Genomic DNA, 17,231 nt, shown 5'->3' on the forward strand with positions numbered 1-17,231 from the left:
TCCTGGTTCTGCTGTGGGCTCCTCCTGCGCCCCAGGTTCTGAATTTTCAGAAGTGAAGACTTGCTATTCAGTGCAGCGGTCCGAGCCTGGGAGGGAGTTAGGGCATCACAGGCAAGATTTTGTTGGGGAGATAGATCCTCAGCCCAGCTTCATCCCTGAGTTACTGGCTAGTCGGGGAGAGAGACACCCATCAAACAAACACATGGATATATAAGTGCAGCGGGTGAAAATACCTGAAAGGAAACGAACTGAAACAGGCCACCAGCCTCCCTCTGGGTGGTCTGGGGAGGCTCTCCCGGGAGGTGACATTTTTGCTGGTACCTGAAGGGTAAGATAGAGCCAGCCAGTGAAGGGTGGGTGTTCCAGATGGAGGGAAAGGCATATGCAGAGGTTGGAACCAAGCTCAGAGGCCCCTGGGCACCAAGGGCTGGATTCCCTGCATACCTGGCCCCAGGCCGTGTTCCAGCTCTGTACCTGTCACCTAGGCAACCTGCACCGCATGGCAGCCAGGGAACTGTTCACAGCACGAGCAGGGGGACTTTTGGACGGTCTTCTAAGATTTGCTGGGAGTCTGGGTTCATGGGCCTTTCCAGTCCCCCCATGTTTTTAACAGGTCTCCCCACCAGTGCCCTCAGTTCTCTGGGGTGTCAGCTGGGCCTGGAAGAGCACATAAGAGGTGACAAGGTGGCAGGAGGGCAGGCATTCCAGGCAGGAGGCGGCAGTGAGGCTGGCCTTTGCAGTAGATGGCCCATCTGATGCGGGCTGAGGAGCCCAGGGCGTGTGGCTGGGACTATGGGAGCTGGGGGGGCCCCCACGGCCAAGGCAAGGACCTGGGCAGTTTCCAGGGCCGGGCCAGCTCCATCACTGGGTCTCCTCTCCCTGTCAGCGGCCTCACCTGAGCAGCAAAGGAGGCGGGGAGAGTGGAGCTTGAGCACCTCATGCCCATTTCACAGATGGGGACACTGAGGCCCGGCAAGGCCCCAAGCAAGGCTGGAGCGGGGCCAGGCCTGGAAACTGGGGCTCTCTTGGCTGCTCCCACCATCTCTCATCACCACCTCACCTCCTCTGTCCTTATCTTTCTTTTTCTTATTTCTCCTCCTCCATCCTCCCTTTAATCCCCTTTGTCTACACTCTACACCCCTGTCTGCACTCTTCCTCCTCCACCCTGGTGCCCTCCGCCTCCTCTGTCCATCCCTGGACTCACGGACTCACACGCACTCTCCGCCCTCGTCCCCACTTGGCTCACCTCCTCTGACCACGTTCTCTTCTCCATCTACACTGATTTTACCCTCCCCACCTCCACTCCTCCCATGTCTTTTCTCTTATCTTTGTCTGCTGGGTCCTGCTCCATCTGATGGGTTCCCGTCCACATTCTTGCCTGTTCCGTTCACCCTGCTTGTCCCCTCCTTACCTGTGTCTTGCTTCTTCTCGTCTCTTCCATCACATTCTTACTCTCTCCATCCGCTCCCACACACTTCTGTCTTTATTAACACGGCTCTCCCCATCCACGTCCCCGCTGTCTGTCCACACGGCCATGTCTTTCCTCCATCCACGCCGACTGTCTCTCTCCTCTATCCATACCGCCTGCACCCACTCTGACCCCCCTCGCCATCCCATCCCCTCGCCATCCCATCATAGGCCATCGACCGCAGCTCTAGCCGAACCTCTTCCTACCTCGAGGGCTCCTCCTCGACCCCACCAGCCACCCAGCCGAGACCCACTGTGCAGAAGGTAGTGGGAGGCAGGGGGTGGGTGACTCCATTTTGGGGTCCAGAGCTCCCTTGCCCTCGAGCCCAGCAGGGTCTGGAGAGCCCGGGGAAAGGGCACATTGACTCCTCCTGGCCCCTTTCCTCCTGCATGGCCTCTCGCTGCTCTAATCCCAAGCCCTCCAGCTGCATCCTCCCCTGTCACGCCCTCCAGACGGAGGTACGGGGTGGGCTCCTCTGCTCTCTGTGATCCCTGCCCCTGCCCCCAGCTGCTTCACGAGGAGCTGGCCCTGCAGTGGGTGGTCAGCGGCAGTGCCGTGCGCGAGGCTGTCCTGCAGCATGCCTGGTTCTTCTTCCAGCTCATGGTGAGACGCCTTCCTCCCCGCCCAAGAACAAGGGGCCCCCAGGGGAGACTCTCCTTGGGGAGAGAAGCCCCCTGAGATTGTACCTAAGCCCCCTGAGAAGTGGCCCCAAGAGACCCACACGTAGAGAGAGATAAGAGATGCCTAAGGGAATCTCTCCCTGGAGAGGCCCCCTGAAAGTTCCCTGAAACCCCTTGCACAGCGAGAAGGATCCCCACTACCCACCTTCCCTATAAGACCATTGAGAGACCCCCAGCTAGCAAGGAGGCCTCCCCTGCAAGAGAGAGAAGGAAACTGTTGGGATCAGACTGGAGACATCCCCCAAACTCTTCAAGAGGTGCCTTGAACTATTCCTCCTGACTACAGCCGTCCCCCCTCAATCTGGTGGGCCTTCAAGCCCCACCCTCCTACCTACAGTCAGACGTTGACCCCTGGAGACCTGCTCTAGCCCCACCCATACTCTCTCAGCCTGGCATCCACTCAAGGCCCCGCCCATGTCCTTCTCAAGCCCCACCCACAACCTGCAAAGTCCCACCCACAGCTCTTGGGCCCTCCCCACAGCTATCAGGCCCCACTCTCACCCCATAACTACAGGGCTCAAACCACATCCAGGACCCCTCATGCCCACCTTTAGCCCACTTCAAGCCACCACTCACAGCCCACCCATCTGCTCCCTTCTGGCAGGCCACCTCCACCCACAGCCCCTCAAGACCCCCCCCCCACCCTCTTCCCCCACCCCCAGGTGAAAAGCATGGCGCTGCACCTGCTTCTGGGCCAGAAGCTGGACACACCCCGCAAGCTTCGCTTCCCTGGGCGCTTCCTGGATGACATTGCTGCCCTGGTGGGCTCTGTGGGCCTGGAGGTCATCACCCGCGTCCACAAGGTAAGGGGGAGGGGCCTCCATGGAGGGAGGGTGGGGCAGGGGTGCTTAGGGAGGACATAGAGCCAGCCACATGAGGCATCAGTCCTGTCCAGTGCCTCCTGGCTACAAGACCACAAATCCCATTTGCTGAATCAGCCTGTTCACGCAACATCTATTTCTTAAGCACAGCCCTGTGCTGGGAACTAGAGACACAGCAGTGAACAAAACAGACCCAGTTCCTTACCCTCACGGAGCTGACTTTTAGGGGAAGACTTGAAGGACATGAGGGAGCAATCTATGTGATATCTGGGGGAAGAGCATTCCAGTCAGGGGGGGAACAGCAAGTGCAAAGGCCCTGAGGCAGGACCGTGCCACTGTCAGAGGAGCAGTGAGGCGGTGAGTGGCTGGGGTGAAGTGAACAAAGTGGAGAGTGGGAGTTGGTGAAGGCAGAGAGGTGACAGGGCAGATGCACTAGCCCTCAGCACAGTGTCAGAATACAGTAAGTACTCAGTAAATGGATGTCGATGTTCCGAGACCTTGATGGTTATCCAGGCCCTGGACCACTAATTCCAGTGCTCACAGAGGCTGGGCAGACAATGATAATAGTAATAAAATTATGCATTTATTGAGCACTTACTGTGTACTTAAATACTTTATTTTTGAATTTTATTTATTTATTTTTATTTGTTTATTTTTGGCTGCACTGGGTCTCCATTGCTGTGCGCGGGCTTTCTCTAGCTGTGGCGAGCGGGGGCTACTCTTAATTGCGGTGCGCGGGCTTCTCATTGCAGTGTCTTCTCTTGTTGCGGAGCACGGGCTCTAGGCACGCAGGCTTCAGTAGTTGGGGCATGCAGGCTCAGTAGTTGTGGTGCACGGGCTTAGTTGCTCCGCGGCATGAAGGATCTTCCCGGACCAGGCCTCAAACCCATGTCCCCTGCATTGGCAGGCGGATTCTTAACACTGTGCCACCAGGGAAGCCCCTACCTAAATACTTTAGATGGATCACATTAAACTCTCCCAACAACTCCATGAAGTTAGTAGTATTGTTTCCTCCATTATACTGTTGGAGAACCGGAGGCAAAGAATGACTGAGTAACAACTTGATACCATATAAGTGGGAATGGGCAGAATGGGGATTTGAACCCTCACCACCAGCTTCAGTTGGGGGAGTAGGGCTTATGGTGGACCAGAGGGCATGTGGCCAGAATGTCTGATTTTTAAAGAGAAAGGGGACTTCGGATTTGATGGGAATTTTCCAGATTTTTGAAATGCTAGTTGGCCCAAGCTGGTCCTTGTGCAATCCCCTGCGACCTCTGGGCTGGTCTCAAAGGTTTTAACCTTGTTTCGCTAGAGCCTCCCCAGGGGCTGAGTTCCCGGAGGCTGATCCAGATTATGAGGAAACCCTCCTCAAAAGGGCTGCAGGAAGGGGCTTCCCTGGTGCCGTAGTGGTTGAGAATCTGCCTGCAGGGGACACGGGTTTGAGCCCTGGTCTGGGAGGATCCCACATGCCGCGGAGCAACTAGGCCCGTGAGCCACAACTACTGAGCCTGCGCATCTGGAGCCTGTGCTCCGCAACAAGAGAGGCCGCGATAGTGAGAGGCCCGCGCACCGCGATGAAGAGTGGTCCCCGCTTGCCACAACTAGAGAAAGCCCTCGCACAGAAACGAAGACCCAACACAGCAAAAATAAATTAATTAATTAATAAACTCCTAACCCCAACATCTTCTTTAAAAAGAAAGAAAAAAAGGGCTGCAGGGAAGAACAATGCCCTTGAGAAGCACCTTCGTCACAGCGCTGGGGGGGTATCAGTGACGGGCCACAGCGGTTTCATTCCTTCACTTGACATTTATGGAGTACCAACTGTGTCAGGCTCCACGCACAAGTCTCTGCCCCACTTGAGGACTCAGAGCTCAGGTGGATTTTGTATTTTGTTTCTTTGGGTTGCAGGGAACTGCGGGCCACCGAGGCTAACTTGTGAGGCCAAGAGTAGCTCCCGAAAGCAGGAGGGCAGCTGGGCCTTGAGGCCATGGGAGCCTCCTTCCTTGTCGTTCCTCACACTTGCCAGGCGCTTCCTGCTCCAGGGCCTTTGCACTTACTGTTCCCTCTCTTCAGAACGCCTTTCTCCCCTGGGCTCTTGCTCACCCTTCAGGCCTCTCTTGAAATAGCACCCTGTTAGTTGTCTTTGAAACACATAGAGCTATCTGGAATACTCTTATCCCCCATTCCCCCCCCCCATGAGCCCATGAGACTGAGAGCTGGACAATCAGCAGGGACCATGTCTGTCTTTTTCACAAGACTTGGTACATAATAGATGCTTGTTAAATGATTTCTTAGGGTTTATCAGTTAGGGCAAAGGTTAATTTGCTTGAACATCATCACAAATGGTTTAAATGTGACCAAAGTTTATTTCTGAGCATAGGTGGGCTACGGGGGGCTCCACGGTGTGGGCCTGGCCATCTCAGTTCATCATGGTACCTGCCACATCAGGCATTACAGGCTATGGAAACCGGAGGACCTGCCCCTTCTGTTTAAGTGGCCGCGTCATTCCTCTCAAATCCCACTGGCCAGGATGTGGTCACATGATTGTTCTCAGCTGCATGGGAGGCTAGGAAATGTAGTCCCTACCCAGCTCTGAACTCTGAAAAAGCGTCCCAATACCTGTGAGAGGATATGGTAGGGGGTCAGCAGCCAGTCTCTGCCATCTGTGTTGTGTTACTCAAATCTGGTGAGAGAATAAAAAAGAGTGTCCTCAACAGAGCCGGGTGGAGGGTAGACACTAATTGTGGGGAAGGGAAGGGCTAGTCAGAGGGAGGAGGACAACCAGGAAGCCTGGGAGTCCAGAGCCTAGAGACAAGGGCGTGTCGAGGAGACCCAAGGTTTTCGGGCAGTGACACGGCTCTTAGGGGTCACTGGTGGCCTTGGCGAGAGCCAGGCCAGGGGCAGGGATGGAGGCTTGATGGGGTGGGTGGGCATGGCCTGACAGGCCCTGTTCCCCCAGGACGTGGAGCTGGCCGAGCACCTCAACGCCAGCCTGGCCTTCTTCCTCAGTGATCTGCTGTCCCTGGTGGACCGCGGCTTTGTCTTCAGCCTGGTCCGGGCTCACTACAAGCAGGTAGGGAATGGCACTCCTGCAGAGACGTGGTAGGAACAACACACCTGCGGGGATGTGGTGGGGACGGCATACCTGTGGGGGACTTGGAGGGGACAGCACACCTGCGGGGACATGGCAGGGGGTGGTGTGGATTGGTGGGCAGAGCAGTGTAGTGTCACCCGCTGAACCCTCCCCCGCAGGTGGCCACACGGCTGCAGTCGGCTCCCAACCCGGCGGTGCTGCTGACCCTGCGCATGGACTTCACCCGCATCCTATGCGGCCACGAGCACTACGTGACCCTCAACCTCCCTTGCTGCCCCCTGTCACCCCCGGCCTCACCCTCGCCCTCCGTATCTTCCACCACCTCGCAGGTGGGCTGGCCTCACATCTGCTTCCTCTTCTTTACCTATGACCTCTTACCTTTCAGCCCTTCTTGTGTGGTTCCCTCATCTCTGTCCATTTCGCAATAGGCCACTGCCCAGGGGACTGACCCCTTACCTCTGACCCTTCACCTCTGACCCTGCATTCTCAGCAGTTTCCTGGGAGGACCAGCTTCTGATTTCTCACCCCTAAATGCTAACTCCCAGACTGGTGTTCCATCTGCCATTTCTCAAATCTCTGACTTTGGACCCTGTGCCCTGTCATCTCACAGATGAGTTAACCCTAACCTCTCACCTCTGACCCTTGGCCCCTGGTCCCTTGCTTTGTCCCCCTCTCCAGAGCTCCACCTTTTCCAGCCAGGCCCCAGACCCCAAGGTGATCAGCATGTTCGAGCTGAGTGGGTCGTTCCGGCAGCAGCACTTCCTGGCTGGGCTCCTGCTGACGGAACTGGCCCTGGCCCTGGAACCTGAGGCCGAGGGGTGAGCACAGGCCCTGCCTGGCCGTGGGGTGGGAGGAAGGTCCAGGAGCCACACCCACTCTGTCCTGAGCACCTCACTACCCCACAGGGCGTCCCTGCTGCACAAGAAGGCCATCAGTGCTGTCCACAGCCTGCTCTGTGGCCATGATGCTGACCCCCGCTACGCCGAGGCCACTGTGAAGGCCCGGGTGGCCGAGCTATACCTGCCACTGCTGTCACTGGCGCGGGACACACTGCCACGGCTGCATGACTTTGCTGGTCAGCAGGGCAAGGAGGGGTGGGGTCCCACAATCTGGGGGCCTGATTGATCCCACAAGGCTCAGATCGGGAAAGGTGGGCGAGCATGTTAGGAGTAAAAACATGGGTGTTAGGATCAGAGGAGTGGGTTCAAGCCCTGCTGTGGGGCCCCAGGAAAGCCATTAACCTCTCTGAGCCTCAGATTTATCACCTGTACAATGGAGACAGTGGTAGCACCAGCTACTTCCTAGGATTATGTGAAAATCTGAGCACGTGTAGTACTGGGATATTGTCAGCGTGCAATACATGGGAGGTGAATTATCTTCTAGAAAGAGGTGTGAGGAGGGAAAGGTGGGGAACATCAGTTGGGGCCCTGTGTTCGTTCATTTATATTCACTTTCATTGGCACCACTGATGGACAAGTGTGTTCAGTGGTTGGAAACACAGACCTGGGATTGGTGGGTTGATCCCCTTCGTCATTCGGGGGAAACTCTCAGTTGTTATCTCTTGAATTTTTTTTTTCTGCCTCGTTTTCTCTCTTCTCTCCTCCTGAGACTCCAATTACACGTATGTTAGACCTTTATGATCATGTCACAAGTGTCTGCTGTGCTCTGTTCTGGTTTTCATTCTGTTTGCTCCCTGTGCTTGAGTTGGGAAACTTTCTATTCACATGTGTTTGAGCTCACTACTTCTGTCTTCTGCTGTGTCTGGTCTTCTATTAATCCCCTCCATTGAGTTCTGAATTTCAAATTTTATATTTTCCAGTTGTAAATTTTGATTTCGTTGTTGTTGTAGATTCTAGTTCTCTGCTGAAATTCTCCATTTTTTTAACCCATGTTTGTGCATCTTTTTTATTTTTTATTTTAAAGTTTTGCCCACTTCAACGTTTGATCATTTCTGTGCCTGCTTCTATTGTCTTTTCTCCCTTATCAGTCACCTTTTCCTGCCTCTTCACATCTTCTGATTTTGTGTTGTATTTTGGACATTGCATGTAAAAGGAACATCAGGACTGAAGCAATGTCATCTTTTCCCAGTGAGCATTCCCCTTTCTCTCTCTTAGGCAGCTAGGATAAGGGGCTGATCACCTCAATCCAGTCAGGAATTCAGCTAGGTTAAACTGGGCTGGAGCTTTAGTAAAACTCAGTTGACTTTGACCTTTTATTTCAAGACTCTCTGGAGTGAAACCTGTTCTGTATTTGTTGGCAGCAACTCACTCTCTCTGATGAGACTGTGTTTTTTGGGGAGGGGGGAGTGGAGAGAGTACTCTTTTAAAATCAGAGATTTGTTTTTTTTCTTTTTTTTTTGTGGCTGTGTTGTGTCTTCGTTGCTGTGCACGGGCTTTCGGTAGTTGCGGTGAGCGGGGGCCACTCTTTGTTGCGGTGCGCGGGCTTCTTATTGCAGTGGCTTCTCTTGTTGCGGAGCACAGGCTTTAGGCGTGTAGGCTTCAGTAGTTATGGCATGTGGGCTCTAGAGCACAGGCTCAGTAGTTGTGGCGTACGGGCTTAGTGGCTCCGTGGCATGTGTGAATCTTCCTCGACCAGGGATTGAACCTGTGTCCCCTGCATTGGCAGGTGGATTCTTAACCACTGTGCCACCAGGGAAGTCCAAGATTAGAGATTTTGGAACCAGACTGTTTAGATTAAAATCCTAGCTCTACCATTTACCTACTGTGTGACCCCAGGAAAGTAACTTAACCTCTCTGTGCCTCAGTTTCTTCTTCTAAAGAGTAAGGGTGATAAAAGGACTTATCTCATAGGGTTGTTTTGAAGAGTAAGAGTTAATATTGTTAAAGTGCTTAGAACAGTACCTGACGCAGGAAATGCTATTTAAGTGCCAGTTGGTGCTATAATAATAGCAGCAGCATTTATTATTGTGGTTGTCACCATTGCCATCATCATCATCGTCGTCATCTCTACAATGACTGCTCCTGTGCACCAGGCCACGTTCTAAGTGTTGAGTTTAGAGTGGCCAGAGCAGATACAGTCCAGGCCTTTGTGGATCTTAGAAACAGTTGCATGATGCATGTAACTAATTACAAGTACAATAAGTGAGCTCTGGGAGTCAATAACTAGAGACTCCACCCTGGTCTGGGGGGTGGAATCAGGGAAGGCTTCCCTGAGGAGGTGACCTGTGAGCTGAAATTTGAGACAGAGACAGCACTTAACCACGGTCTCATTCTTTTCTCGACCCAGAGGGACCAGGTCAGCGGTCAAGACTGGCCTCTATGCTCGACTCAGACACAGAAGGGGAAGGGGACATGGGAGGCACCATCAACCCCTCAGTGGCCATGGCCATCGCTGGTGGCCCCCTGGCCCCTGGTTCCCGGGCCAGCATCTCCCAGGGCCCAGCGACCGTGAGTACCAGGCTTGTCCCCAGAGACCCCATCCAACATTTGATTGTTTTTGTGCCTACGTCTAATGTCTTTTCTCCCTTATCAATCACATCTTCCTGCCCCTTCACATGTCTTGTGATTTTTTTATTGTATTTTGGACATCGTGTGTCCGATAACCTGGTAACGGAATTTATGCAATGAAGTACCAATTGGCCAGGTCTCATCTTAACATGGAGAAAAATGAAAGTCACCTCTCTCCCTTCTGAGTGCCCTGTCCCCTCTCTGCCCCCAGGCTGCTCGCTCGGGCTGTGCCCTCTCCGCCGAGTCTAGTCGGACCTTGCTGGTGTGTGTGCTGTGGGTCTTGAAGAATGCTGAGCCAGCCCTGCTGCAGCGCTGGGCTGCGGACCTGGCCCTCCCTCAGCTGGGTCGTCTCTTGGACTTGCTGTACCTCTGTCTGGCTGCCTTTGAATACAAGGTTCGAGGGGTGGGCGAGGGACTGGGGTATAGGAGGCAGAAGAAGCAGGACCAGGTTAGCCCACAGAAAAGAGCAGAGTCAACCTCGAACTTATTCTCTGTTCCTGCAGGGGAAAAAGGCCTTTGAACGTATCAACAGTCTCACGTTCAAGAAGTCACTGGACATGAAGGCCCGACTGGAGGAAGCTATCTTGGGCACCATCGGAGCCCGACAGGAGATGGTGCGACGGAGCCGTGGTGAGAGGGAGACGTACCCCATGCACGTCCCTACCCGGTGCCTCCCAGCCTTTGTACCAGGGGCCCCAAGGCGGGGACCATCTCTGCCTCTATTTGGCTTACTTTTCCCAGAAAGAAGTCGACGCGTTATCCCCGTACACGTGGGTGTCTGTGTTCCCTGTTCACGTCTAACTGCATCCACTCCGCAAGCATCCACGTCACCCAGCGTCCTCACAGGGATCCCATGTGTGTGGGATCCATTCTCATGGTCACGTGTGTCTCTCTGTTTTTGCACATCTGTGAACATGCACCTGTGTGTCTCAGAGAGGAGCCCATTTGGGAACCAGGAGAATGTACGCTGGCGGAAGAGCGTCACACACTGGAGACAAACCTCGGACCGTGTGGACAAGTGGGTGTGGGCAGGAAGTAGTTTGCTGGGGTTAGACCAATGTCCAGAGAACTGGCGCCCCCCCGCCCCAGGGCAGCCGAGGGAGGGGAAAGACCTCAGCCGTGGGGTGAAGTCTGGCCCTGAGAGGCCCCCTCAATCCCTCCTGTCCCCTCCAGGACCAAGGATGAAATGGAACACGAGGCCTTGGTGGACGGGAACCTGGCAACCGAGGCAAGCCTGGTGGTTCTGGATACACTGGAGATCATCGTGCAGGTAGGGCTTGATCCAGCACCTCCCTCACCTCTGACCCCACCACAGGGCCTTGTGATCTCTGACTCCAGAATCCCTCTCCTTCCCTGACTCCATAACCACCCCAGTCTCTAACAGCTGGATTTCTGGCCCCCCAGACGGTGATGCTGTCAGAGGCCCGGGAGAGTATCTTGGGCGCAGTACTGAAGGTTGTGTTGTACAGTCTGGGCAGTGCCCAGAGTGCCCTCTTCTTGCAGCACGGCCTGGCCACACAGCGGGCCCTGGTATCCAAGGTGAGTACCTCCGACAGCCACGCTTCTTAAGAGTAACAGTTGGGCTTCCCTGGTGGCGCAGTGGTTGAGAGTCCGCCTGCCGATGCAGAGGACACGGGTTCGTGCCCCAGTCCGGGAAGATCCCACATGCCGCGGAGCGGCTGGGCCCGTGAGCCATGGCCGCTGAGCCTGCGCGTCCGGAGCCTGTGCTCCGCAGCGGGAGAGGCCACAACAGTGAGGCCCGCGTACCGCAAAAAAAAAAAAGAAAAAAAAGAGTAACAGTCACAGCCCATTCATTGAGCAACTGTTGTGTGCTCAGCAGCTCCATGAGGCAGGCAGACACTCCTTAGCTACAGCTTGCAGAGGAGGGAACTGAGGATCAGAATGGCAGAGTTACTCACCCGGAGTCACACAGTAGGGGCTTAAACCCAGGTCTGACGCCAAAACCTGCTGGGCTTGACCCGAGAAGGCAGAACACAGACCGATGCTTCTGCCCATGTCCCCATCGGGGACCTTCTGAGCCAGAACGGGGAGGGGCTGACTGGTGTCTGTCCCGCCCTGGGGGCCAGTTCCCAGAGCTGCTGTTTGAGGAGGACACAGAGCTGTGTGCCGACCTCTGCTTGAGGCTCCTGCGACACTGCGGCAGCCGCATCAGCGCCATCCGTACGCACGCCAGCGCCTCCCTCTACCTCCTCATGCGCCAGAATTTCGAGATTGGCAACGTAAGTGGGGGTGTGGCGGTGGGGGTGATCTACGGCTCTGGGGAGGGCGGCCGACTAGGGGTCTTGACACGATAGATGCACGGCAGGAGGGGAGAGGGGTGAAGTCAGTGGGTCGAGCAGGCTCTGGTGTGAGGGTCCGAGGTCCACAGTCAGGCGTGCTCTTCCTCCCCGGCCTACCCAGAACTTTGCCCGCGTGAAGATGCAAGTGACCATGTCGCTTTCGTCCCTGGTGGGGACAACGCAGAACTTCAGCGAAGAGCACCTGCGACGTTCACTCAAGACCATCCTCACCTATGCCGAGGAGGATGTGGGGCTGCGGGACAGCACCTTTGCTGAGCAGGTGACCCCGCCGGACCCCCGCCCGACCTTCCGCAGCCAGGGTCTTTGCCCTGCCATGCTTGACCCCTGACCCCACCACCTCGGCTCCGTCACTCCTGGCCATTCCCCCGTTCCAGGTCCAGGACCTGATGTTCAACTTGCACATGATCCTGACTGACACGGTGAAGATGAAGGAGCATCAGGAGGACCCGGAAATGCTCATTGACCTCATGTACAGGTGAGGAGGGCCGGTTGGAACCTTCAGCCATTCACAGACAGGTGAGGGGAGAGGAGGTGGTGAGAGGGACAGGTGGGGAGGGAGCAGGTGAGCGTACAGGTAATAAGAGAGACAATTAAGGATGGCCAAGTGAAGAGGGACCAGGAGAGGAGACACGTGAAGATGACCAAGTGAGAGGGCAGACAGGTGAGGGGCCAGGTGAGCAGACAGGTGAGGGCAGGTAAATGAGCAAGTAAAAATGGTGCCGGATGAACATACAGATGAGGATGACAGAGGAGCACAAGAATAAGTGAGGGGGACAGGTAGGAGAGACAGGTGAGGTGCTAACCCATGAAGGGGTGACAGATTAGGGGAACAAGTGATTTGGAGGAGAGTAAAGGGTATTTAGTAAGAAACTGGGGAGTGGGAGATGGGGGCCCGGGTGATGGAGACAGGGAAGGCAGGGGGCATATAGAAGGGATGGGCCTGGGCAGACCCAGAGTGACACTTGTGGGGGTAATGAAGAGATGGACAGGGAAGGAGTGGGATAAGTAAGGAGACAGGTGAATGGGGTAAGGGTGAGGAGATTGGCTGGGGCAGATGGGTGGGATCACAGATGAAGGGGATGGACAAGTGAGGGGTGAGCAGGGGGGCAAGGTGAGTCTCCATCCTCCTCACATCCCCCCTCACCTGGGTTCTAGGATTGCCCGGGGCTACCAGGGCTCCCCAGACCTGCGGCTGACATGGCTGCAGAACATGGCGGGGAAGCACGCGGAGCTGGGCAACCACGCGGAGGCTGCGCAGTGCATGGTTCACGCGGCCGCCCTGGTGGCCGAGTACCTCGCTCTGCTGGAGGACAGCCGCCACCTGCCTGTGGGCTGTGTTTCCTTCCAGGTGAGCGTCAGGGATGGGGGGCTGGGGGGTGGGGTAGTGGCGGGCAGGGGGTGGCACACGTGGGCCGAGGACCAGGCTCTGATGCCACCTCTCACCCCAGAACATCTCGTCCAACGTGCTGGAGGAGTCCGCCATCTCTGACGACATCCTGTCGCCTGATGAGGAGGGCTTCTGTTCCGGGAAGCACTTCACGGAGCTGGGGCTGGTGGGGCTGCTGGAACAGGCGGCTGCCTACTTCACCATGGTGAGGCCTGGGGCTGGGGCGACATCGTGCATCTGCTCGTGAGCCCGATACCCGCTCCCAGAGCCTCAAGGTGAAGCTGCTGCCTGGACCCTTTCTGGGCAGGGGATTTGTGGAGAAGGACTGGGATCCCTCAGAGGCCCCGTTACCTGCCTTTTTCCCCATAAAACCCTTGAATATGTTCAGTTACCATTTTAAATTCTTTTTTTTTTTTTTTGTGCCGCACCCTGTGGCTTGCAGGATCTTAGTTCCCCGACTAAGGGGACTGAACCCAGGCCCCCCTGCAGTGAGAATGTGGAGTCCTAACCACTGGACCACTAGGGAATTCCCTAAAATTCTCTTTTGTTATAAAAAATTTCAAGAACACATAAAAGAAAGTTGTATCCCCACCACCCCCCATACCCAGCACTCAAATTCAGTGACCACCTATATTTACCATCCTGTTTCAATTCTTCGCATCAAGCCTTCTTTTTTTTTCCCCTTTTTTTCTAGAGGTTTTTTTTTTTAATTATTGTTGTTTTTATTATCATGATCACTTTGCTGGAGTCTCAGAGATAGAGGCCTTGGGAATAAGCCAGACGGTAGACACAGATCTCTAACAGTCAGCAAATAGCTCAGGATACCTGCCGTGTGCCAGGCTTGATGCTGGCCCTGACTGGGGGCCAGCGGCACTCAGGAGCGGCCATTACCATGTGCTGGGAGGCAGTTGGGTGTGGAGGTTTTAGACACCATGCCAGAAGGGCCGGCCTTCAGGTCCTGGCCCTGGGGAGCCCCTCCACGTCTCTGAAGTTCAGTTTCCCCTCTGAGGAATGGAAAAAGATGACGACTCCTCCCACCAATGAAGGAACATGGGTAGAGTGTACATGTACGCAGCACCGGGTCCGTAGTAAGCATGGTGGAGACCACAGAGGATGTTTGTAGGGGCTGAGTGGAAAGGCTGGTACCCCATCTGGGGCAGGTGTGGTCAGGGTGGGCTTCCTGGAGGAAGTGATGGAAGATGGCGCCCTGGAGGGTGGGTAGGAGCATGGAAGGAGGGTTGTTCCAGGCAGGAGAGAAGATCAGGGCTGGTGCTGGAAATCCTGATGTTCCACCCCCAGGGTGGGCTCTACGAGGCAGTGAATGAGGTCTACAAGACCCTCATCCCCATCCTGGAAGCCCACCGCGACTACAAGAAGCTGGCTGCTGTGCACGGCAAACTGCAGGAGGCCTTCACCAAGATCATGCACCAGGTGGGCCCAGGATGCCCTCTCAGACCCTGCCCTCAGCCCCAGCCCCTGGCCCCTGCCGAGCTCAGCTGACCTTGACCCTTCTGTCCTCACCCACAGAGCTCCGGCTGGGAGGTGAGTGGCCACCTGCCTCTGGTCAACAGTGGTCAGGCACCACCAGGGGGCGCTGGAGGAGCACAGCTGCCTGGCCGCGGGGGCTCAGTGGGTGATGACGCACCCCACTACTTCCCCTCCGGAGCCCCCCTCCCTGCCCCAGATCTCCAGGGCAGCCTGTGACTCACCCAGCTGGGAGCTCTCCAGAGACACCCCTCCCTCAGGCAGGGCCAGCTTGGTCACTGCCTGGAAGGGGGGGCCTCCAACTTCCTCTGTCTCTGTTTCTCTTTCCCTCTCTTTGTGTCTCTTGGTCTCTTTCCGTCCACCTCTCCCTGTCTCTGCCTCTCTCCTTGATCACTCTCTCTGTGTGTCTCCCTTGGTCTCTGTCTCTCCCTGTCTCCCCAGCTTCCCCCAGGGTCTCTGCTCATTGCCATTTAATGTCCCCCCTCTCCCGCCTCTCCCCGACTTGGGTCTATTTTTAGGCATCTCCTAGTTTGGGGAGAATTTTCTGGCCAAAGATGGCAGGAACCCAGAACCAAGGGGGGAGGACTGGGTGGGAGCTGGGCGGGGCGGTTAAGTCCTCTCCCTCCCCGGATCTCCTGTCTCTGCCCATGGAATAGTTCTCATGGGGTAGCATAACCAGGACTCTGGGGGTTGGGGGCTGTGACCTCTGACCTCACCCATGACTTTGTCTCTCTGCCCCCTGCTCCCCACCTCCATCTCCTGGTACCTATCTCACCCTGCCTGGATCTGCCTTGGTGAGTGAACATGGAGCCACCCCCATCCTTCCCAGTGAAAAGTAGCCTACCTGGAGGGAGGGGGTCCTTCTTGGCAAACTTAGATCTGGGAGGGGAGGGAATGCACTGGAACAAGGGAACTAGAGCCTCTGTCCCAGAGCAAGAAACGGCCACGCCTTCCCTCAGTCACTCATGCATATGAGCACCTACTGTATACCCAGACCTATAGGCATTGAGGACCTAGTTATGAGCAATAGGGCCCCGGTTCTCATTTCATATTGAGATCCAGACGCTGAAGAACTGCATGGGTCATGAGGGAGAATCAGAAACTAGGGGTTTGTGTTAAATGAGAAGAAAGATTTGTGGGAGGTAGGAGGCAGGCTGGGGAAAAAGAGTGAGGGTGTGGGCAATTGGCAGTCATGTGGGTCCGTGCCCCTGCCTGTGCCTGTGATGTGATGTTCTTAGGGTGTCCAGGGTCCTCCGCCCACGCCCACCTCTTCTGCACGTGGGGCCTGAGGACCCATGTGTCTCTGGCGTAGGGGGACCTCCAGCAGGGCCTCCTGGGCAACAGCAGCTTTCCCACAGCCCCAGCGTGTGTTCGGGACATACTTCCGCGTGGGCTTCTACGGTGCCCGCTTTGGTGACCTAGATGAACAGGAGTTCGTGTACAAGGAGCCATCCATCACGAAGCTGGCCGAGATCTCACACCGGCTGGAGGCACGTCCTGGCGGTGGCGGGGGAGGGGGGTGGACAGGGCACTGGGCTGCCCTGGGGTGGGGTGCCCTGGGACAGGGCACTGGGGCTGCAGCTGTGAGTCAGCCCCGTGTTCTCAGGAGTTCTACACGGAGAGATTTGGGGAGGACGTGGTCCAGATCATCAAAGATTCTAACCCTGTGGACAAGACCAAGCTGGACCCCCAGAAGGTGAGGACCCCTTACTATCCCCCCAGGGACCCCAAAATCCTATATTCAGGGAGACTCCAAGTACTATAATCCTGTGGCCCCTCAAATCCTATATCTCTGGGAAACTCCAAAGCTTATCTCCCTCGGGGACCCCACGTCCTATTCCTCATGGGATTCCCAAACATCCAAAGGAGATATAGGGAGACCTGGGAACTCCAGATCCAAAGCCCCCAGACCCAAGGAGGCCCAAATCCCCTTTCTCCAGGGATGGGGCCCCTGCGGGAGGCCAGCAAGCCCCAGGTGTGTGTATTGGGGCTGAGAGCCTCACCCCTGAGCCCCGTGCCCCAGGCCTACATCCAGATCACGTACGTGGAGCCGCACTTCGACACCTATGAGCTCAAGGACCGGGTGACCTACTTCGACCGCAACTACGGGCTGCGAACCTTCCTGTTCTGCACGCCCTTCACGCCGGACGGGCGCGCACACGGAGAGCTGCCCGAGCAGCACAAGCGCAAGACGCTGCTCAGCACAGACCACGCCTTCCCCTACATCAAGACACGAATCCGCGTGTGCCACCGGGAGGAGGTGGGCGGGGCCCAGGCCTGGGGGAGGCCCAGGGAGGGGAGGTACAGAGACCCCAAAACCAAGGGAGGCCAGGGACCCCCAAACTCCAACCTCCAGACCCCAATCTGCAGACTCAAACCCTTACTTCCAGACCTTGCTGACCCAAGGCTGGACGAGAACCAGACCAGAGTTATCAGAACCAGACAAAGGCAGCTGAACCTTGACCCCCACCCTGCCAGACCCAAGCAGGCAGGAGCCCCAGACCTGGT

The 17,231-nt window shown here is 56.0% G+C and overlaps 1 protein-coding gene across 6 annotated transcripts in view; it reads left to right on the forward strand.

The window, feature by feature from the left end:
- DOCK6 (dedicator of cytokinesis 6) overlaps positions 1-17,231 on the forward strand; it is a 42,714-nt gene that overhangs the window by 23,925 nt on the left and 1,558 nt on the right. For 2 of the 6 annotated variants that reach the window (XM_079918493.1, XM_079918490.1), the window contains 23 exons: positions 1,639-1,731; positions 1,976-2,071; positions 2,811-2,951; positions 5,929-6,042; positions 6,222-6,392; positions 6,742-6,881; positions 6,969-7,138; positions 9,310-9,470; positions 9,742-9,924; positions 10,034-10,160; positions 10,464-10,548; positions 10,704-10,800; positions 10,935-11,069; positions 11,618-11,770; positions 11,952-12,110; positions 12,226-12,326; positions 13,007-13,199; positions 13,300-13,443; positions 14,538-14,669; positions 14,766-14,780; positions 16,088-16,213; positions 16,330-16,419; positions 16,747-16,983. In XM_079918493.1, coding sequence (XP_079774619.1) covers positions 1,639-1,731; positions 1,976-2,071; positions 2,811-2,951; positions 5,929-6,042; positions 6,222-6,392; positions 6,742-6,881; positions 6,969-7,138; positions 9,310-9,470; positions 9,742-9,924; positions 10,034-10,160; positions 10,464-10,548; positions 10,704-10,800; positions 10,935-11,069; positions 11,618-11,770; positions 11,952-12,110; positions 12,226-12,326; positions 13,007-13,199; positions 13,300-13,443; positions 14,538-14,669; positions 14,766-14,780; positions 16,088-16,213; positions 16,330-16,419; positions 16,747-16,983 — 3,063 coding nt within the window. Of the gene's footprint in view, positions 1-1,638; positions 1,732-1,975; positions 2,072-2,810; positions 2,952-5,928; positions 6,043-6,221; positions 6,393-6,741; positions 6,882-6,968; positions 7,139-9,309; positions 9,471-9,741; positions 9,925-10,033; positions 10,161-10,463; positions 10,549-10,703; positions 10,801-10,934; positions 11,070-11,617; positions 11,771-11,951; positions 12,111-12,225; positions 12,327-13,006; positions 13,200-13,299; positions 13,444-14,537; positions 14,670-14,765; positions 14,781-16,050; positions 16,214-16,329; positions 16,420-16,663; positions 16,984-17,231 lie in introns of those variants that run through there. The other 4 variants (XM_079918489.1, XM_079918491.1, XM_079918492.1 and 1 more) reach the window with 3 other exon arrangements.

This window comes from Stenella coeruleoalba (assembly GCF_951394435.1).
Source record: "Stenella coeruleoalba genome assembly, chromosome: 3".
In the NCBI taxonomy this organism is placed as follows: Eukaryota; Metazoa; Chordata; class Mammalia; order Artiodactyla; family Delphinidae; genus Stenella; species Stenella coeruleoalba.